We start from the raw sequence: 22,410 nt of genomic DNA, 5'->3' as shown, positions 1-22,410 counted from the left end.
CCCCATTTAAAAAAATAGCAGCTCTTTATTCTTCCTGCCAAAGTGTATAACATCACATTTTCCCACATTATTCCACCTGCAAATTTTGCCATTAGATTAACCTGCCTATATTTCTCTGTAGATTGTCATTCTTGCTACTTGCCTTCTCACTTAGTTTTATATCATTTGCAAACTTAGTGACAGTATCTTCACCTCTGCTATCCCAGTCTTTCAAATCTGCTGTAAATAATTGTTGCCTGAACTCCAATACCAGTTACAGGCAGTCTTGCTGGAAATCCCCCTTCACCCAAGTCTGCCTCCTACAACTGAGCCAATCCTGTGTGCATGCTTAAGGTACCAACCCTCCAGCACCATTCACTCATCTTATTAAGTAACCTTATGAGTGTGGTTCTTTTATTAAATGCCTTTTGCAAATCCCAAACACATTGTTTCAGTTGGTTCCCCTGTACCTATTCTGCTTAGTCTGTTACATTGGAAGATTTCCAATTCTCTAAAACTTTTAAAGAATGTAAGGATCCTTTGAAAATTATTACTAGTACATCCACTATGACTGTAGCTACTTCCTCTAAAATCCTGAGGTTACAATTGTCAGATTAGGACAATTATGGGCCTTTAGTCCATTAGTTTCTCCACTACTTTTTTCCTATAGTGATAGTTGTTTATTTCCCCTCCCCAGCCCAGCTGACTGCTAATATTTTTGGAATGCTATTAGTCTTTATTGAGCTCTGCCATTTCTTGGTTCCCCATTATTTTTCCCAGCCTCTGTCCTAAAGGATTCTGTGTTCACTTTGGCCCCTCTCTTCCTTTCTATATTTTTAAAGAAGTTCTTACTGTTTGTTTTGTCTTTTATCTGGTAGTCTGCCTTCTTAGTTTTTCTTCTCTTTTATTCTTGTTCAGATTTTTTTGGTTCTTAAAATTTTCCTAATCTTCTGGTTTACCACTTATCTTTGCCACTTCATTTGTTTGTTTCTTTCAGTTTGATACTGTATTTAACTCTGATTTATCTCCTTCCTACAATTCTTCGTTGGGATATTTCTTTGAGTCATGAACTGTTTTATTCATCCTCAACCTACTTTTCTGCATTATTTCTTTCCCATTTCTGCAGACTTGAATTGCAACAATAGGAGTGTTTAACTAACTTTGGAGTATTACTTTTTTGGTAATTCCAATATTTTTGCCAATGTAGATTTAACTGCTAAATTAATCAACAATACTGATCTTGTTAATTGCTTGAGTTTCCAATTCAGCATCTACAACTTAAAGTTGCTGACCTGCAGTAATCATGCTGACATCAGCTGCATGTATTGTTTTGCTTTCTCTCACCGTGGCATTCAGGAGGAGTTCTTGACAGGAACACAAATGCATTTTTTTAAATTCTCCAAAAATAAATGGCAATGGAATATTTGATGAAAATTGTATTTCTTATTGTTCTTTGTATGCAACTTGTAATGGCTCCAGTTGCAATACTACAAAGCGCGTTTCAAAGCCTATGATTTTTCCTCAAAATTCCCAAGAAAACTTCTGCAGCAATCTTGAACTTTCAGCAGCTACGACATTAACCTTTTTAGGTTTTTATCGAGTGAGGCTGCGTATAATCGTCTTGACTCCAAATGATATATCTGATTATGGAAGGTTTAGAATTCTGATCCCCTCACTAACTGTAGTAATGCAATGCTGCATTATGCATGTGTACAGTACTCATTGTGCTGTTGACAATTAACTAACCTGCCAACTCAGTGCTTCATGGCAACCTAGAAGTATAAACTTGATCATAGTTGACTGTTTCAATTAACATTACAGGCAGGTGACCAAAGTTTAGGAAGAATACCATGGGAAAAGGAACATGGGGCAGCAAGCTCAGATCTGGAAAATTTTATATTCACTTTCATGAGAGAAAAGATGTTGGGGAGAGAGCAGGTGAAGCTGAAATAAACCAAAGAAAGGCTGGACTGTAAAGTCTTACATTCCAGTCAGTCAGAACAAACTAATGGCAATGCAAGAGTTGAGAATGATTAAGAAATAGATGTGTTTAAATTACCAGGAGAAAAAAATGAATGGTGTAGCTAAAAAATCAGCAATGGATCTTCAGTGTGATGACATTGTTAAGGATAGCTGTTTCAACAAAATTTGTTCCTATCAGTCAAATTTTTTTGTTTTTCATTTCCACTCATAGGAAGAACAATATGATCATCTGGACCCAGTTGACATGGAGAAAGTGGGCAAGCATGTGCAAGAAGCGATGGAATGGATGAACAGTAAGATGAACTTGCAGAGCAAACAATCTCTGACACAAGCCCCACTAATAAAATGTGCAGAAATCCGAGCCAAAGTTAAGGTAAGAAAATCCTTCTAAGCTCTCTAAATAAAATAATTATGGATATGAGTTTTACCTGTGTAATTTAAGCCTCCACACCTGCTTATTGACCTTTCTGTATTGTTTGGGTCATTCTAAATCCTTTGAGGCTACTAGAAATATGTGGAGTTTGGTTAATTGGGAGAGAAATGCCAAGAGAAAAGGCATGGTTATTATAGAACACTTAGTTTATTCCAGTAAGTTTTGAATTATTTTCATTCCCTGGAATCTCATTACTTTTTTCATCTTTGGAAACTGCATAAATAATTCCGTATGCTGTTTGTGATGATTTTTACTTTTGCAGTTATTCATCAAGTTCTCTTTAAATTTATGTATTATGTGCAAGGGTTTTTCAGGAAATCATTGAAAGTCTGTGGTGTTAAATATTTGAAGGGTATTTTCTCATTTTAAGATTTGAGCTATGAAGTAGTGAACAGCAATTTAGCAAAGCATCTCCCAGATATTTCATAGCATTATAAAGCAATGATATTGAGTTATAGGAGGAGACTTTTGGTGCAGAAGATGAAAAGCTTAGAGGGTTTAAGTGTAGGTTTTTAAGTTTGAATGCTCTCCTCGCAGAATTGGCGTTTCAAAGGCAATTCGGTAATATCATATGGGAAAGCTATTTAAATGTGTTTAGTCATATACATTTGAGTAAGCATAGCTTCCAGGTTTTTGATAATCTTAGGAATTCAGCTAAAAATCTCAAATTATTCCTGATTGTTTTTGTTTTTGCTTTTGCATTTAGCCCTTTCCAGGAGCTGGTGTTACCACATTTCTTTATTCATCTTGCATTTTGGATTTATGCAAAATAATCGTTTTCATTTTCTCTCTCAGGAATTGGTGAACCTTTGTAACCCCATTGTTAGCAAGCCAAAGCCTAAAGCAGAACCTCCAAAAGAAGAGAAAGAAGCGGAAAAGAATGGACCAGTGAATGGACAAGCAAGTGCTGACACTGACATCTCCACACCTAACACTGAGGGTGCCCAGAAAAATCCAGAACAGCACCAACAACCTCTACCAGAGATGGACATTGAGTAATGGTACAACAGTGATGTAAAGTTTAAAGTCATAGACTTCGCAGGGCAGCTTTTTTTCACCTTTTCTATGGTGAATGGAGTAACCTGAACCTGGTATTCTTGAATCTGTGTGGCAAATTTGGTAGTTTTTTTTAAACCCCTCCTCTAACTTTGCAATGGAACAGAAATTAACTAATACAGCTGGGGCTTGAATTAAATGTTTTGTTACAAAATGTTTTGATTTTTGTTTGTGACTTTGTTTCACCATTAAAGCTGATTCTTTTGTTTGGTTAGCCCCACCTCCTGTCTCTCCACCCCAAAAGGTGGTGATTGCTGATTCTGCTGGAGTCGTTTGTGTACTTTTCTGGCAAGCTTTCTGCTGATACTTAAAATGCTGGATAACAACATGCCTACCAACAATTCACTAACTCGTTCAGCTCGAGTGTTGTGTTTAGTTATTTTTGTCTTGTTGGCTTGCTTTGATTGTTATTGACAACTGTTGGAATCAAAGCTATATTGCCTATCTTCAAGAATCCCAATCTTCAAAGATGCGCGTACCTATTTTTCACTTTAGAATGCTACAATCAGTTTCTACCCATGCACATATTACTTATCTTACAGCAGTTGTGTTGAAGTCAGAATTATAGTTTAGATCATCTGTTGAAGGAAGACTGTTTTTGGTTCAGTATTCTTAAAAAGAATTGAATAAAATGCTACATTTGGATGACAAAAGTGCTGTCTGTCCAAATATTTGATAAATATTGGTTTAGTTCTCAGGCAGTGTGTATATACTATACTCTGTAGTGTGTATATATACAATGTTACTGTACAACTTTTCTGTTTTCATTTACACTTCTCTGATCCATGACACTGGTTACTTCTCTAATTCCTATATTAAATTTAAATTGTTTGAATTTACTTGTCTAAGGCAATTTTTTTTATTTTGTGTAAATAAAGGTTTAGGAGGGGTGGAGAGAGAAACCAATAAAATGCTCAGTTGCATTCAGTTTTGCAATGCAATGTTGACTTCTCAAAGAACAGCAACTTCAGAACTGACAGCATGGTCAGGCTTATTGCAATGAGTTATCCACAAATAACCACAACTGACTTTAAAATTCATTCAAGAGGCATGTCAATGAGATATCTATTAACTACCAAGTATTCTAGATTGTGATTCAAGAAAATCAGATTGTAATCTAATTTGTTTTTTTTGAGTAGAAAGTAATGAGCCTGTTTTGACCCAAGTGGATCTGAAACTATGTTGAAAAGAACATGCACAGCACATTGGCAAGAGTAGTGATGTTGTAAAGTGGGAAATACTACTGATTATTGCAGTTAATTTTGGAAAGGATGGTTTGGTGACCAATTTGGTGGTTGGAATCCATTTTGAGATCCATTTGCTTATATAAGAAAAGTTTAAATCAAGGAATTGAGTACACAAATTAAGGTAAGATTCCTCAATGCACTGCATGGTGAAGAAATGCTTCCTCCTGCCTGCACCCAAAGCAGTGTATAATTAAAACTCGGGAAGTTGCAAATAACTGAAACATCACCAAAATCACTAAGCCAATAATTTATTTCTCCCTCACCCATGATTCTACTATATTGTTGTTCTGCTTGGAATGAAGGTTGGTGTTTGTTTTAGTGTCATTATGCTTTCAGTTTTTATAATGAAAACTGATTTGATCAGTTTTTCATAGAAAAGGATAAGTCTTCATGATAGAGGAAGGAATGTAAGAAGAGTTGTGCTGTGCATTGTGAACTAATGTACGGAAATTCTAGTCATGTTAAAAGTGCTCCTTCATATGCACTTACATTTCAACTCTCAACATCCTTGTATACCGTACACAAGTTATCTTACACATTGAATTCTTAGAAACAAAGTACCATTATGATACAAGACCAGTTCAGATATCCCTTTTTTTTGCTCAGAAATTAGTAAGTCTGTCCAGTTTCCAGTTCTTGTTGCTTAAGTATTGCATACTGATTTATGAAGCTGCACCTCAATATAGCAGGTGGTGGTAATTTGTTATAGTATGAAACTGTATAATTTTAAGAACTCTGGTCTTGCAAACACTGTCCATTGACATACCATGTCAAGGCTTATGGGTTGCTATTTCCATTGTATATTTGTACTCTTGCTATTTCACTAAACTGTGTGAAATATAATAAAAGAAATTGAATGAAATGTGTGCTTTATTTTGAGGTGGCTCAGTTATGTGGGATCTCTGCTTTCAAGTAGGCTGGGAGGGAGAATTGGCTCAACTAATACTACATACAGTTAACTATCCAGTTCTCCAACTGGCCTGGTGCGACAAATTAAAATATCCCACTTTGTCTCTTTGTATTTTGCCTCCATCATTGCTATAAATTGCATGTCAGTGACAACAGGATTTGGGTTCTTTACTTTCTTTCTCCCCATATTTAGTCATTATTCTCCTAGGATTTTCTTTCCCTTTGAGTGGTTTTCATCAATAATATGAAGGGAAGACTTGCACTTGCTTTGAAGATGCTGTGCTGGTCCTGGCCACTATCTTAATAGGCCTTTATTTAATCTCAGTTGTGTAAGTTGTCTAGTATGTCATTAAATCTAATTTCATAAAATTTGGTAAATTTGTAACAGACAGTGACAGCATTGGACAAGTAGAGTAAGACCTTGGATTTGTGAAAATAACTTTGCATGCCTAATTGCAATTTCTACAGTACCTCCATGATGGATATGGTCTTGGCAACAGAGACCAGTTTTAATCCAGAGGGTATTTTGAGGATGAACTGAAAGTGAAAGTGCACTGCTTTAGTAAGCTTGGGATGACTATTTTTAATATAGAAAGATAAGTTTAAAAGTAAATATTCTCCAATTGGTGTTTCCTACATTTATAACATGACTACAAGTGCATTAAAGGGACACCCACTGGATTTGAAAAAAAATATATAAATGCAAAGTTTGTCGTCATCTTGATGGGATGAGACACATGGTTCTTGAGAATCTAGACTCCGGCTTCAGCTTTGAAATTTGGTTGACGTGAGAGCTTCAGGCTGAGAGACAGTCTGTGGCCCAATTCAGGCTCTTACATGGAATAATTTAAGGGTGTCAGCCTGTTACACTTCAATAGGCAACAATAGAGGTCCAAACCTAGTATGTAACCTGTCAGTGAGAGTGTGTCTCCATCTTTGGCCCCCTCTGCTAATATGAAGTTTCTGCTTTCTCAGGTTAACCTACAGTCCAACATTCTTGCTAGAACCTGACAACCCAATCCTGGAGAGTCCCTGAACTATTTGGATATCCACTGATCCTTTTCCTCCTGCAATACTGACTACATTCAGCAATTCTGCTGGCCATACATTTTCCAGCAGTGCTAAGATGACGCTTCCTGCAAGAGGCCTGCCCACGTTTAGATTCTCAATACCCATTTGTCTCATCCCAAGATGAAAACAAATTTTGTACTTACATTTTCATATCCAGCGGGTGCCTCTGGACCCAACACAGTGAATTATGTACTTGTTGTCATGTTGTAATGTAGGAAACACCAATTGGAGAATATTTCCTTTTAAACTTTTATCCTCTAATATTAAAAATAAATAGTCATCCCAGGCTTACCAAAGTGTAGTGCATTTTTACTTTGTCTCACCTCAAAGTATCCCAGATATTGTTGGAACTTGTTAGTTTGAGGACTCTGTTTAAACAAAATTACCCTCTAGAAAATCTATTTAGAATGCCTAAAATAGTGGTACATATTCAAATCCCTCCACAAAATATAGAATTTAAACACGGTATGAATAAAAGACCAGGGATCTGATAGGAGATCAGAAATAAAGAAATACTCAAATACAAACTATTGTTTTTAAGCTATTAACTCAGTTTTTTATAAAAATTAACTAAACTGGAGGCATGGTGGCTCAGCAGTTAGCACTGCTGTCTCTCAGCACCAAGGTTCAACTGCACCCTCAGGTGACTGGATAGTGTTTGCACATGCTCCCTATGTCTGTGTGGATTTCCTCCTTCAGTCCAAAGATGTGTAGGCGATGTGGATTAAATTTTTGGGGCAACAGTGACTAGCATTGCTGCATCACAGCACCATGGACCTGGGTTTGATGCCACCCTTGGGTGACTGGAGTTTGTGCATTTTTCATGTCAGTGTGGGTTCTTCAGTGCTCCAGTTTCCTCCCACAGTCCAAAAGATGTGCAGGTTAGGTGAATTGACCATGAGAAATGCAGGCTTACAGGGAAAGGGTAGGGGGATGGGTTGGTGTAGACTTGATGGGCTGAATTGCCTGCCTGTGCTCTACAGACCCTATGATTGAAAAGCTGTTCATGATTTCAGTACTTGTTTTCCTAAAAAAAAAAGGAACACTTGATTTTAGACCAGTTGCAGTTAAACTTGTCAAAACAAATGTACTGTTAACCCTTAGTGTCAAGAGTGTGGTGCTGGAAAAGCACAGGAGGTCAGGCAGCATCCAAGGAGCAGGAAAATAGACCTTTCAGGCAAAAGCTCTCCACTTATTGTGAAGTTCTAAAGCATTTGTCCAACAGCCAGTGGTTAGAAGTACTTGTGCCTCAAAGATTTAGGTACTGGTTTTCAAAACAATCTTCTGAAATTTATTGAAAAAAAAGTTCATATTTAAATAATCTAAACAAAACACCTCTGCCAGTACTAAAACCAAATATTTACATAATATTTCAATACCTTGAAGTAAAATCAAGTTGAAGTTGATTGGAAATTGCTTACCCTCCACCACAAGCCTTTAAACCTGTTGTATGTTGCATTGCACTGTTGAAAAATGCAACAACAAAGTAGCAGTAACAAATAATTTAATTCTTTTAAAGTAAACATGATGTCAGTGTCTGGACTTTACACAATGTAGAATGATGACACGTCTGAATTTGCATTTCAATATTTATTCACTTATTAGTCATGCACATGCATTGTTGCCACAAGTGATTTTGAAACCACTCACAACAATGGAAAAATTCACAAGTGTTTCTTGTACTAAATGCATTTGACAATAGCATTTAATCTCAAAATTGAACCATGCTGAATCTCAAACTTGTAAATAAGTTTAAGCATGTTTATTATGTACATGTTTGATTAAATATTTCCCCCTTCAAACTCTAATCAGGGTTAAGAAAGTTTTCTTGGTTGCTTGGAATGTGTTGATCAATAAGCTTAAACCCTCGATGCACAATATGTTCAATTTATGCTTTTTTTTTTAAACTGATTTATTGCATAAGTGGAAAGGCAAACACTTAGACTGGGTTTGCCCAACAAACCAAAACGTTTGTAGAGTTTCAGAAATATTAATTTGAGAACCCTTCATGATTTGGTGTGTTTTATTTAGGCTTTTTTTTTAAATTTCTCAAATATACTGACTTAATAGCTTCCCAACATGTACCAACAATTGGGAATCAGCATTTCAAGCAGTGAATGTACTCGATCAACCCTGCATTTGTCTCCTTGCATTATTAAAAGTACTAACAATCTTTCTGCTGCAAAGTGTACACTAAACATTCCTTTCATTAAAAATGGATTTAAACTCATCTTCCTTAATTTTCCACATGTAGACATCCTTTATAGTTTAAACTCCACTTTTATTTCTACTAAAATCTATGCTCAGAAGCTTCTGCTTCACCATAAAATTCAATTCACTTCCTCAAACCTGTTCCTCTATGTAAACGTTAGCTTGTCCTAACTGGTAAAACACCCTTTAACAATTTCAGGAGTTGGGAACTTTAGTTAAGCAGTCTCTAAACCTAGAAACTGTCCTGAAAGGAAAACAAGCTTTTACATCTTATTCCTTCTGTGGAAGAAAAAATATCCCATAATAGTTGAAGTAAAGCCTAAATTAAATCTTTTCTTTAAATTTAAAAGCAAAATACAGTACAATCTTATCCCTTGCACCTGAGAATGAATGGCTCCCCCAAAGATCACATGGCTGGTCTACCCATAGCAACAACACTCCTGCTGCCACATCTTACATACTACGAAACCTACAACACATCAATATCAATTCCCCTACACCAGTCTCTGCAGAACAATTACAATTAGGAGTACTGGTGTGATTCAACATTTTAGGGACAAAAATTAAATTAAATTCCCCAAACATATAATAATTGCAGTGCTTAGATTGCTGATGAAGCACAGCCAATCAGAACTTCTAACTATAGTCTCTCAGCTACCTCCACACATGGAACAATAATGAAATTTACATTCACCTGGGACTAAAGCCTTGAATTAGAAACATTACTTCAGCATATTGAATTTCAGCACATGAAAAATTTAAATACTCAAAATAAAACCCCATTCCTCCACTCAATCACAAAACTAGAGCTTCTATTCCCAACTGTGTGCAAATGCAAAATTGTAGAGTTTAGGAAAATCAAAGAGTAACAAGATTCCTATGTCAACTCCTTCCCTCCCTGATTTAACGGGGGACAGCTTTCCCAACACCAGGAATTGGATGGGTGTATTCCTACCTGATATTCCCATCACCTCTCTCACCATCATGCATACTCAATTAAATTCTCCCCACAGTTTGTCAGGGCTGCAAAGAATAGAGGGAGTGTTATGAAACCATAGGTTCATCTCAGTCATTGAAATGACAAATAAAAACAGATGTTACATCTGCCAAATAAATATGCAAAAGTAAACTCAAAAAAATGACTGCAAATAAATCAGTTTTTAGTCCACTTCTAGGATCTGGCTGCATCTAACTGCAACTCGATTCTTCAGGTTCGAGGTGGGAGGAAAAAAAGGTCAGATTAATAAGTGACCTGTATGATAATGGAAGTTGCCAGGGGGACTATCAATAGATTTCCATTTTCCAAAAGATGGAGTCATGTGCAATTATTTCTTAACTTAATCTTAAGTGAAGCTTTTAATTAAGTTAAACTGATAATCAAATAAATGATTGTGTATAAAGTTCAATCTTTGCTTGAACTCTGCATTCAACTGTCATGTAACTTAAAAATTGTTTAGAAATGCAATAGTGAAACAGCTGCTAGCGCTTTTCAGAACTACATCCCATGCACTACTTCACTGCAAGCTGCAGCTCTTCAGGAAGACATCTGGTGAAGATGATCAAAATTGGCTAACTATTGAGGCACTTAATCTGACAAGCATCGTTCCTTTTGGTTCATGATGTGTTACAATTCTGTAAGAGAGAAAGAAGTGAAAAACATGTATTAGGGATTGTCTTTCAAAATCCATGGTTCATAAACCAGAATAAGGTCAGATGTCAGAATATTTTATGATAGAGTATTCGTATTTTTTGCCTGTGTGCAGAAATGTGAAGCATAAAGTGATGCAAGTTTACTATTAAGTTTCCATTACAGGCTTTAAGTCCTGCTTTAGATGTGAGCAACAAATGTTGTTCTATACCCACATCCTATGAAAGAACAAAAATAAAACTCTCAGATAGTACAGCAATCAAAACACCTCAGGTTAACTTCAAAATACAAATAACCCAAAATTCATATCAATCTCCAACTGAGATGTTAAGAGGTTAATTTGCTCGGCTGACCTGCAAGAGTTTGCATGCCCCAGGGGTAGGGTGGTATGTTTCTGTTTTGCAGGTACAATGTAAAAAATTTACATTATCACCTCCTATTAGTCAGAGTAAAAAAATACAGTATGTCCTGAGAATCAATAAGAACATTGCAGCTAAAATTCTGACCACATCCTGTAGTTTTAAAAAATGGCTTACAACAGATCTTGCCATTAAGGGATGGTTTACATTACATTGGAGATGATCAGGTCACTGTATTGTCTTGGGTGGCATGTGACTGTGGGGTTGGGGTTGTCTTGTGGGCATTACTGACTGCGATGTGAGATTTTGTATAAAGGAAGAACCGTTCCTTTGTTCAAAGGGATCTCTTGACATGGCTTTGCAAGCATTGGAAAGCAGTGTTAAGGATTCCTCCAAAGCTTGTACTTTTTTTTTTTAATTTTGACTGTTCACAAAAGTTGCCATATTATAGTTGCATCAAGTGTGTAAGAATCTCAAGAAAAAGAACCTAACACAACAGGTAATTATCTCTCAGTTGACTCCCCAAACTAATTAAGAGGTCCAAAAGAGAACTGATAGAAGAACATCAAATAGACACTGTTAAAACATCTTTATTTCAGAGCAAGTGAAGATGCCAGAACAATATTTATGGCCAGACATTATTTATTCAAACAGTAGAGCTTGTCCTCGTATAATAATATAAAATAATTAAGGTGCTCTGCTTTCCTATATCAATGGGTTATCTTACCTGACTTGAATAAAGTAACTCTCAGGATATCTCCTATAATGTTAAAATGAAGTCTCATAATTACAAAACCAAAAAAAAAATCTGTCTTCTTATCCAAGCATTCTTGGTTAACAATTTTAATTTCTGCCCGACAATCCTATTGTGATGTGCTCATCGAATATCAAGACAAACTATTTAATTGCTTAGTTGGTTTACAATTTGTGGGGACAATTAATTTCAACAACTATTTTAATTTTTTTTAAAACTACAATGAAAAGCTGACAAATGCACCTTGCTTTCAGAATCCATTTAAAAGTAAATTCCTGCCTCACCAATGCTATTTATGGAAAACAGTCCCAAAGTGAGATCATCCTTCCAGCTTCAGTTTCTACATGAATCGTTCGATTCAGGAAAGCTTCACAGCAAATACTAAAGTTAAATAGGTATGCAGTTTGTTCACTACAATTAAGAGCAATTCTAATTCAGTTATTTCTGTGTACCTATAATTGTACAACTCACTAATGCTTTTCTATTGTATAGACTGGCACCAAGTCAGGCTATGAGTACATAAACTTTTCATATGCAAAGGTGGGGGTGGGGAAGAAATGGGAGTTGGGGGAGAATAAATTCAGAACAATCACTGTCAGGGGAGAAAAAAATGTTTTCAGTTTGTTCAAAGAAAGTGTCCATTGCAATTTCAGTTGATTATTTCACAAAGACCAAAGCACATCCATACCTCATTAGGTATAAGTAGCAGTTTCAGGAATTGTTGGAAGAGGAGTTATACGATGGTAACTATGAAGTTGCCCGGATGTGCGTCGTGATACAATCCACATGAGCTTTTTGCTACTAGGTCTGGAACACCTAGATGATGAATACTCTGCTAAACATTCTGCAACACGATCTCGCCAATGGAACAAATCATGGTCACTGATCTATGGGAAACAGAAAATACTTGAGTTAGATGTACAGCTATACAATGAAATCTCTGTACCAAAGTCTTTTAATCGATTGACATTGAAAATAACTTAGTCAAATTAATTTGACAATAATGGAATCAGTAGTGTAATCCTTAAAGTAATTATAAAAATGAGTGCTGGGGAGGCTGTTGTAGCACACTTGTGGAGTCCCTGACTCTGGGACAGGAGACCCATGGACAAGTCCAATCTGCTCCAGACCTACATAACACTATCTCTGAGCAGGTTGATTAAAAATATCCAAAAGTAAGTGCTGACCAGGCAACGTGGAAATTCAAAGGGGCAAATACAGAAGGACTTCTGGGTGGGCAAGAAAGGCTAACAGGATTTGCAAGATATCAGCTTTAATGGTTAAAATTCGTACTAGACAAGAAGACAACCCATTTCAAAGCCAAGATACAAAAAAACGTGGGATGAAATTTGTAAACTGTAATTCATAACAAGAGATGGCTACAGATTGTTTGCTTTATACCTAACAATAAATTGCAATTACATAGCACCTTTCATATATTAAAGTAAGTATCCCAAAGCTCTTCACAGGAAGATAAACAAAGCTTGTCACAGAGTCATGAAATGAGATATCAGAATAGATGCCCAAACGTTTGACCATTTTAAGTACATCTCAAAGTGAATCTCAGAGGGGAGAAAGAGGGAGAGCACAAGAGAAAATCATTAGATGAAGGAATTCCAGAGTCTAGAGCATAGGCAGCCAGAGGTATTGTGAATGCTGAAAATTGGATATCGTTAAGACTAGAATTGGAAGAGTGCTTTAATTTCAGTGGATTGGTTGGCTGAAGGAGATTGCGGTGGTAGGGAACTTAAGAAACTTCAAAACCAGGTTCAGAATTTTAAAATTGAGGCACTGAAGGCTATAAGATATTGTTAAATTTTCTAAAATCAGAAAAAGTACAAAACAGGATGTTTATTTCCCCATTTCATACTTTGGCCTGAGATGAATTTCAAGACCATCACCTGAACCCATGTTGATTTCCCACATTATTGTTCAATGAAAAGTATTGTTTTCCAAAACTCTCCTTAGAGGAAAAATATCCTGTTTAACTCTGTTACAGAATGCAGATAAAATGTTTAGAAAATGATTTTGTCAAACCACAAGTTCTTTGACATCACCCTAAAACAAGCAGAAGGGCTCACAATGGACTTCTATGTAAATCCTTAACTCATTACTTTAGAAAGAGCTGTGTCAGCTATTATATTTTTAGTTACAAGGTAAACCTACAGCCAGGGTCAGCTGTTTAATGTAGCACAGTATCACTTACTTTGGAATGTTGCTGTAGACTCTCGATGGTCTCTGTTAATTCATGCAATTTCTGTGTTTGGACCTCGAGTGCAATGATTGACAGTGCCAATATGGATCCCTGAAAAATATATTTTTAGTTTTGAAAAATCAAACATATCATTTTAAAGAAAATCGAAAACTTCTGTCTATACTTACTTTTGTTTTCGAGAATACAAAGCGACAATTACAAGCTTTAAGCTGGGATTCAAGTCGCTCAAGATTCAGCATCTTTTTCCTAAAAGGAAAGTCAATGTCTGAGAAGATTCTATTCTTTGAATTAGATGGCAGTTCCAACATAATTGTACAAATTTTGCTGCAATCAAGTAAATTCATTTTGTCACAACCTAATATAGCATGCAACATTCAAGAGAATTTTGGATATTATCAAAATTTGATTTAAATTACTCTTCATTTCATTTGCAAAATACTCAACCTACAAGGAAGTGCAAAACAGCCAAGCCTCTGCAAACTAAGTCATCATAAGCAGTTGTAAACAAACAAAAAAAAAGCCATCTTCGGGCTGGTCAGGATACATTACCCCTCTGGGAAAGTCTGACCATTCCACAATGGAAATTATAGAAATACATTAATCCTCTCTGCAACAACACTAATAAGGGCAAGACCTGTGTGGAGTGGAAATTGTATTCACGGTTATTGACTAATCCATGTTGCAGCAATGTTGGGATTTCAATATCCTAAATAACTTCTGCATTAAAGAAATTAATTCTATGCAACATTGTCGACAGCAGCAAGATATTTTCATAGCAAGTCTGTTGCGTAACCTATACAGTACAGCACTGACCAGAGGGCCCGAGGAGCTCGCAGAACTCACCACACTAGGTACAGGATACACATGCTTAAGTATTTGGTATAAAATTAAGAGAATAATAAATGTCCAGCATAAGAATAAACCACCTAAAGAGTTGCCAATATCAGGCGTTACTATTTCCTACATAAACCTTGTTCACACTAGACATACGTCATGTGTACCTCAAATTTAATTTGCAATCTAGACTACTGTCTTAATGCGATATTTCACTTAAGTAGCATAATAATACTTATAACTTGCACTTCCAGTCCAAGATGGCAGCAGACTAGAACACTCTAGCTGGAGCTCCTCTGCTCCACCCATTCTTTTTCCTTTTCAAATTTCTAACTTTAGACATGTTTGGAGGGGAATAGATGAGGCGACTCCCAGAGCATAGGCCAACACAGGCGAGTCCCAGACCAGGCCAGTGCGGGAGGAGAGTCCCATACCAGAGGCCAGGGCAGAATAGTGAGTCCTGGAGACTGGAGGCCAGTGCGAAGTGGTAAAACCCTTGTGGACTGGAAGCCTTGAGTTTAAGTCTGGCGTGGTCTGGAGGCTAGGTGTTGACACTGATGTAGGTGATGAGCACTGTAACTGGAGTACCTTTTTCTTCCTTTTTATTCTTATGCTGGTCTTTTATTTATTGTTCCTTCAATTTTGTATTAAATACTTAACTATCTGTAAACAGGTATCCTGTACCTAAGATAGCGCCATAAGCAGCGACACTGCATTCAAGTGCACGTGACAATTAAGCTACTTCTAAAATTCTAATTCTTACTGCAGATACCATAACAGACACCAGGTTGACAGATCTAGCACAAGGTAAATAAAATGACAACTAGATCAAAACAATACTGAAGTCATTCATACCTTTCAGATGAAGAACAATTCAGAATGAGTTTGTGATATAGTCGCAGAAAGTCCAAGACAGTTGGACCTCTCACCCTGCAGCGCAACTTTTCCAGTATAATATTCTCCATCCTCATCATATCTGAAATGGTGAATCTACACTGACTGATTCGAATCAGGTCACTGGCAAGTGGAATACTGTGCTCTTCTTCAGTTGCTTTCACAGCAAGGTAAAAGCAACACAGGCCAACACAGCATAAGTGTTTCGGCTGCACCTGCAACCAAAGAATATATGCGACTAATCAAGTGCATTTGTTTTAGCACAAAAATCAAAGCTAACACTCTGGTTAGCAGCATGGGAGTATTACCCTTTCATTAACATGTCATTCAGATGAGACATTAAAGCAAAGCCCAAATTGTCTACTCAGGTGGCCATAAAAAAATCCCATGACACTATTCTGAAGAAAAACTGGAGAGTGATTCCTGACATCCTGACCAATATCTATCCTTTCAATCAATGACAACCAAGTTAGCTGGTCATTACTCATCATATTGAATTGATAGCGTTATCTCTTTCTCCATATGCTGCCAGACTGGCCGAGTTACTCTATTTTCTCTTTCTACTTCAAAGCTCCAGCATCCACAGTATAGTTAAATAAATGCAAGTTTTTTTTCCTTCTTGTTCAAAAAGGAGTGTTTGCACCATGTTTAACTTAAATCTCTACAAATAGGATATTTAACTTTTGAATTTCATTTATAATATGTCCCAAGTTATAAGGATCATCTGTAGTTTACCTAAAATTGTCACTATTTTGCATTAAACTTTTAAATTCAGAGCTACGTCGAACACATGAAACAAGGAAGGCATTTTAATACAGCCCAGAATAACAAACCATACCTCCAACTGTCTGCATTTCATCAAAAGGGCCCATATTTTTTGGTAATCTTTTTAAGATCTAGGAACTTATGTATATTGTTAAATCTGTTGTGTTAAAAATCTTGTGCAATAACAAGTCATTCCTGCCAGTATCGCAAATTCTCTCATCCCAATTTGTTGGTAACATCTTCATTAACACGACCCTCTGATGAAACATAGGATACAAGAATACAATATTTGCTGCCCAGACAAGCAGAAACATATGCAGTTAGGTCAGGCATTTCCAAAAAAATTGGATGTACCTCCAAAAAGAAATGCATATTTTGTTACTACATGTATCTATTAGTATGAAGTTGAATTGATAAACACAATCTGCAATTTAGTCTTAACTGCAGGTTGTACTCACGATGTCAATGGAATATAATTCAATGTTCCCAAGATAGAGTCGCCAGCAAGCTCAAACTGAACTCTAATTTTGTTTCCGAACTGCATTAATTAAGAGCAGGAATTTAATAGGAAACAATACATTGAACCCACAGAGCGAATGAGATAAGCTTTTTCATCCATTAATATGTGAAGAGGGATTAACAGTCCTATCGGAATGATCATTGAATGTTTTCTTCATGCATGAGGTGAAGCAATACAACTTAATTGTCTCACCTTCATCAACCCTAGAAATCTATCAAGCAAACTAACAGCCAGGACAAATGCATCAGTACTAAACCCAAAGAATTGGGACAGACTGAGGAGATCCTTGACTTCAAACTCTCTCAGTCGCACAGTCATCCGAATTCCATTCTCATGTGCTGATTCAATGACTTTCAAACCACTTATCCTTGGCTGATATTTTGGTTCCTGTTCTAGTTGTACATTTAGCTGGTTCACAAGCGTCAGGATTTTACTGCTTGCACCTTGAGTTTCAATTCCAATCATCTGAAACAAAAGGAAATAAAAAGGCATGATATTTAGGCTCTCAATATCTCTCAACCTCCAAATGAGCACAACAATAAGTGACAAACAATAAGTTGCAATTCCAAGCCAAAATGAAACCGGATGTACAAGAATTTGTCCCTCCTTGACAATTTGGTTCATCTTAAAATTTAAATACATGATAGTTACATATTCACCTGTTCTCCAAGAGCAGAAACTCTTAGAAAGAGTCAACTTCTTTCTGTTGCACAAATTGCCATTCATCGGTTCAAAGTTGTCTCCAAAGACTCAGACAGATGTCATATATTTTGCTATAAATTCTGTGTCTTATGATCCTGTTCCACAGCTCCCTGATGAAGGAGCAGCGCTCCAAAAGTTACTACTTCCAAACAAACCTGTTGGACTATAACCTTGTGTTGTGAGATTTTTAACTTTGTCCACCCCAGTCTGACACTGGCACCTCCAAGTCATTTATTTTATTGACCTATTTGTCCCATTTGAAGTCTTCATAGAACATAGAACATTACAGCGCAATACAGGCCCTTCGGCCCTCAATGTTGCACCGACCTGTCATACTAATCTGAAGCCCATCTAACCTACACTATTCCATGTACGTCCATACGCTTGTCCAATGACAACTTAAATGTACTTAAAGTTGGCTAATCTACTACCATTGCAGGCAAAGCATTCCATATCTTTACTACTCTGAGTAAAGAAACTACCTCTGACATCTGTCCTATATCTATCACCCCTCAATTTAAAGCAATGCCCCCTTGTGCTCACCATCACCATACTTGGAAAAAGGCTCTCCCTGTCCACCCTATCTAACCCTCTGATTATCTTGTATGTCTCTATTAAGTCACGTCTCAACCTTCTCTCTAACAAAAACAGCCTGAAGTCCCTCAGCCTTTCCTCGTAAGACCTTCCCTCCATACCAGGCAACATCCTAGTAAATCTCCTCTGCACCCCTTCCAAAGCTTCCAAATCCTTCTTATAATGCGGTGACCAGAACTGTACACAATACTCCAAGTGCGGCCGCACCAGAGTTTTGTACAGCTGCAGCATAACCTCATGGTTTCGGAACTCGATTCCTCTATTAATAAAAACTAAAACACTGTATGCCTTCTTAACAACCCTGTCAACCTGGGTGGCAACTTTCAAAGATGGACACCGAGATCTCTCTGCTCATCTACACTGCCAAGAATCTAACCATTACTTTGCATTCCGGTTACTCTGACCACCTGTCCGCATTAAACTCCATTTGCCACCTCTCAGCCCAGCTCTGCAGCTTATCTATGTCTCTCTGTAACCTACAACATCCTTCGTCACTATCCACAACTCCACCGACCTTAGTGTCGTCTGCAAATTTATTAACCCACCCTTCTACGCCCTCATCCAGGTCATTTATAAAAACGACGAACAGCAGTAGACCCAACACCGACACTTGCGATACACCACAAGTAACTGGACTCCAGGATGAACATTTCCCATCAACCACCACCCTCTGTCTTTTTTCAGTAAGACAAATCCACATAAGATGTTCCTTAAATGCAAAAAAGATGTTTTCCCTACCTCAACAGACTCTAAATGTTCCTTAGCAACACAATGAGACCAAGAACATCATACATGGGAGAAATCCAAAGACAAAGTTATATTCCTACTGTAAATCTTTTCCCTGACCCCACAACCTAATTTTATGATCCAAATGATGTAGGGACATTTTGCAATCCAGGTGACTGCATTTCAGAACAGCAAGGTGCACCTGCAACAAATGTACATCTTAAAAATCGAAAGAGTTTTCAAGCCAGTAAATAAAGTTTCTCTCCTCTTCATATTACAGATGGTAAAAGAACTATTATCTCAATGCAAGAAAAAGAATTTAGACAATGATGAATGTCTAGACAGTTGCTGAAGGCATGGCCACGTGACAGAAGTCCACTGCTAAGCAGTAACACAAATACATATTCAGACAGTTCTAATGGTAAATTACATTACATTACATTTATTCTTAATCACACACACACACTTGCACAACAAGCATATTAAATCAAAACTGAGAACTGCAGATGTTGTAAATCAGAGGAAAAAACAAATTGCTGCAAAAGCTCAGCAGGTCTGGCAGCATCTGGTTTTGGGATGAGTGACCTTTACTCAGAACTGGCATATTAAGTCTGCCAGGTCAGACCAGATCAGACATTAAAGCAATTCAGATTTCTTTTCCCTCTATAGTTTTGTCATTAACGTATTCTATCTGAACAGCTTTAAAGAACTGATGAAAATAAAGATAGTTAAAATACACTATAGCCACCTGATTACAAAAGAAAGATGAGTTCACATTTTGGTCCTAATCTACATTAGAAGTCTTTATTGATAGTTCTGCAAAGTTACATATCCACTCGAAATATTTATCTGACCTTTCCTTCCACAGATGTTTGTATATTTGTAGCACAGTATATTCCAGCATTTGCAGCACCCCAGGTTACTTGGCCAACACTCTAGCCAGGTCAGTCAGAAAACATTCCTTTTCCTCTGATGCTTTTCCAGCTCCACCCTGGCTTTCCAGCATCTGCAGTCCTCACTATCTCCCAGTTACAAAACATTGCCTGCTTAGTTATCAAACAGAAACTGCTGGAAAAACTCAGCAAGTCGGGCACCATCTAAGGCGAGAAATCCAGTGATTCTTCTTCAGAACAGAATCAGGAGGACCTACTAGATTCATTACTGTCCTTTAGGGAGGAAAATCTGACATCCTCACATGGTCTAGCCCACGTCACTTGATTTTTTTTAAGTGCCCTCTGTAATGGCCAAGCAAGTCATTCATTTCCAGGGCAATTAGGAATGGGAAACTGGGACTGACCTTGCCAGTGACGCCTCATCCCATGAAGGCTGAGCGTACTGAATGGAACACAAGCAAAAGGGACTGCTGCAAAGACTGAAATTTCTGGTGAGCGCACTCCTTTCCTCAGCTCGGAGGTTCACCCACCGCCCGTTCAGAGTGACCCCATCTCTCCCCGAGAAGGGGCCGATACCCGGCCAGACCTTCAACGCTCAGCACTCTCGAATAAAACATGTTCGGACTTGTCCTGTTACCACCTGCAAACCGGAGCAACCATTCGCTTATCAGGCCCCACCGCTTCGATCTGACAGTGTGCCAGTCTCTAGCGGGATCAGCAGACCACGATCGGCTCAGCAGTGGCGCTGAGAGTTTCATTGAGATTAAAATGTAATCAGCAGTTACATTGTAACCCAGAGAAACTGCAGCGCTGTGCAAAACACACAGCAAACTGAATCTCCATAGCAATCAAAAGTTACAAATAGTAACGCTCAGACATAACACGATATTAAATATAAAAAGTAACCTAAATAATGTGAGCATGTTATAAGCACAATAGTCAACAAATCTATTTCTCACACACACGCACAAAACAGAATTTACTGAAGAAATTCAGATTTGTGGAGAGACACTTAAATATTTGGAGACCCTTCTTCCGAACCCTCCCTCCTCTCTTTTTCTGTAAAGCATTTAACACATGAGATCAACTTTACTCAATTTATTCTTTGTTGAAATTCACGGTTAAAAGACTAAATTACCTTTCTTCCCTTCACTTAGTTCTCCAACTCTCAGAAGTCCCGGTATAATCGTCTTCTTTTAAAGGCACGCTCATACCCCGCCCGCCTGCCAAATAGTTACTTCTGAATTGCTCAGCCCACGCTTTCTTCATTTCCCATTTGTCAGCACCGAAGTCCATCAAATCGCCCTTCACCTCTTCCTGTCCATTTTCAGCCCTGCAAGACTGTCACTGGAGCGATAAAAAAAAGGCAGAAACTAAATGGCAGGCTGGGTGAAGCGTTCAAGTTCAGTATTTTCGATGGGGCTACCGTCACAATACAATCTTAGTTTTGATACAGCACCAAAAGCTCATTTTCTGCGCAATGATTTAACCGCTTTGCACCGTTAAAGTTCAGAGTTTTGAAAGCAATGAATTACAATAATAAAAACCCCGTGCGCCCACAGTTTGCTTCCAACCGGCTCAATCTTGTCTAGAAAAAGTTTGTTTTTAAAAATTGTTATTTTTATACGTGCTCTGTAATAATGTTCATCAAACTCCTTTGTAAAACCGAGCCAAATAATTAAAAAGCATTCATATAATTGATGTTGCTCTTGTATTCAGGAATATTTAGAGCAAGTAAAAATACTACGAATGTTAGAAATATAAAATAAAAACACGATGCTCGAGAAACTGAGCAGGCCCTGGCAGCATCTGTGGAGAGAGAAACAACATTCCGAACAGAGTTCCGAAATAGGGTTACCAAACTCAAAACTTTAACTCTGATTTCTCACCACAGATGCTGCCACACCTCTGCTGAGTTTCTCCAGCAATTTCTATTTTTGTTTCAGACTGTCAACATCTGCAGTTCTTTATTTTAGCGAGAAACAAAGTTAATGAATTGAGTCATACATGGAGTCATAGAGATGTACAGTACAGAAACAGACCCTTCCGTCCAGCTGATCCATACTGACCAGATATCCTAAATTAATCTCGTCCCATTTGCCAGCATTTGGCCCATATCCCTCTAAATCATTCCTATTCATATACCCATCCAGATGCCTTTTAAATGTTGTAATTGTACCAGCCTCCACCACTTGCTCTGACAATGCATTCCTTACACCACCATCCTCTGCATAAAAAAGCTGCTCCTTAAATCCCTTTTAAATCTTTCCTGTCACCTTAAATCTTCCACCTTGGGAAAAGGACCTTAGCTATTCACCCTATCCATGCCTCTCATGAGTTTCTAAACCTCCATAAGGTCTCCCCTCAGCCTCCAATGCTCCAGGGAAAATTGCCCCTATCTATTCAGCCTATCCCTATCGCTCAAATCCTCCAACCTGGGCAAAATCCTTGTAAATCTTTTCTGAAACCTTTCAAGTTTAACAACATCTTTCCCATAGCAGGGAGACCAGAATTGAATGCAGTGTTCCAAAACTGGTCTAGCCAATATCCTGTACAAGTGCAACATGACATCCCAATTCCTATACTCATGACTCTTCATCAGAACTGAAAACTTCAA

At 37.6% G+C, this 22,410-nt stretch overlaps 2 protein-coding genes across 3 annotated transcripts in view; one reads left to right on the top strand and one right to left on the bottom strand.

Moving 5' to 3' along the window:
• Positions 1-5,560, top strand: part of hspa4a (heat shock protein family A (Hsp70) member 4a) — a 70,890-nt gene extending 65,330 nt beyond the window's left edge. The window contains exons 18-19 of the mRNA XM_043703337.2: positions 2,174-2,335; positions 3,191-5,560. Coding sequence (XP_043559272.1) covers positions 2,174-2,335; positions 3,191-3,394 — 366 coding nt within the window. The 3' untranslated portion in view covers positions 3,395-5,560. The remainder of the gene's footprint in view (positions 1-2,173; positions 2,336-3,190) is intronic.
• Positions 5,561-8,253: 2,693 nt separating this feature from the next.
• ccng1 (cyclin G1) lies at positions 8,254-21,056 on the bottom strand. 2 transcript variants are annotated; one of them, XM_043703334.2, is made up of 7 exons: positions 20,932-21,056; positions 17,071-17,343; positions 15,555-15,808; positions 14,033-14,111; positions 13,857-13,955; positions 12,339-12,537; positions 8,254-10,521 (listed from the first exon to the last, which is right to left on the bottom strand). In XM_043703334.2, the coding sequence occupies exons 2-6, from the start codon at positions 17,341-17,343 to the stop codon at positions 12,343-12,345; spliced, it is 900 nt and encodes a 299-aa protein (XP_043559269.2). In that variant the 5' UTR covers positions 20,932-21,056; the 3' UTR covers positions 8,254-10,521; positions 12,339-12,342. The 2 variants fall into 2 exon arrangements, with proteins under 2 accessions (XP_043559269.2, XP_043559271.2); XM_043703336.2 differs by lacking the exon at positions 20,932-21,056 and adding an exon at positions 20,198-20,315.
• Positions 21,057-22,410: the final 1,354 nt, after the last annotated feature.

The sequence above is a fragment of the Chiloscyllium plagiosum genome, unplaced genomic scaffold (genome assembly GCF_037043375.1).
Source record: "Chiloscyllium plagiosum isolate Xiang-an unplaced genomic scaffold, Cpla_swu_hap1 HiC_scaffold_16, whole genome shotgun sequence".
Classification (NCBI taxonomy): Eukaryota; Metazoa; Chordata; class Chondrichthyes; order Orectolobiformes; family Hemiscylliidae; genus Chiloscyllium; species Chiloscyllium plagiosum.
This window is presented reverse-complemented; position numbering and strand designations above follow the sequence as displayed.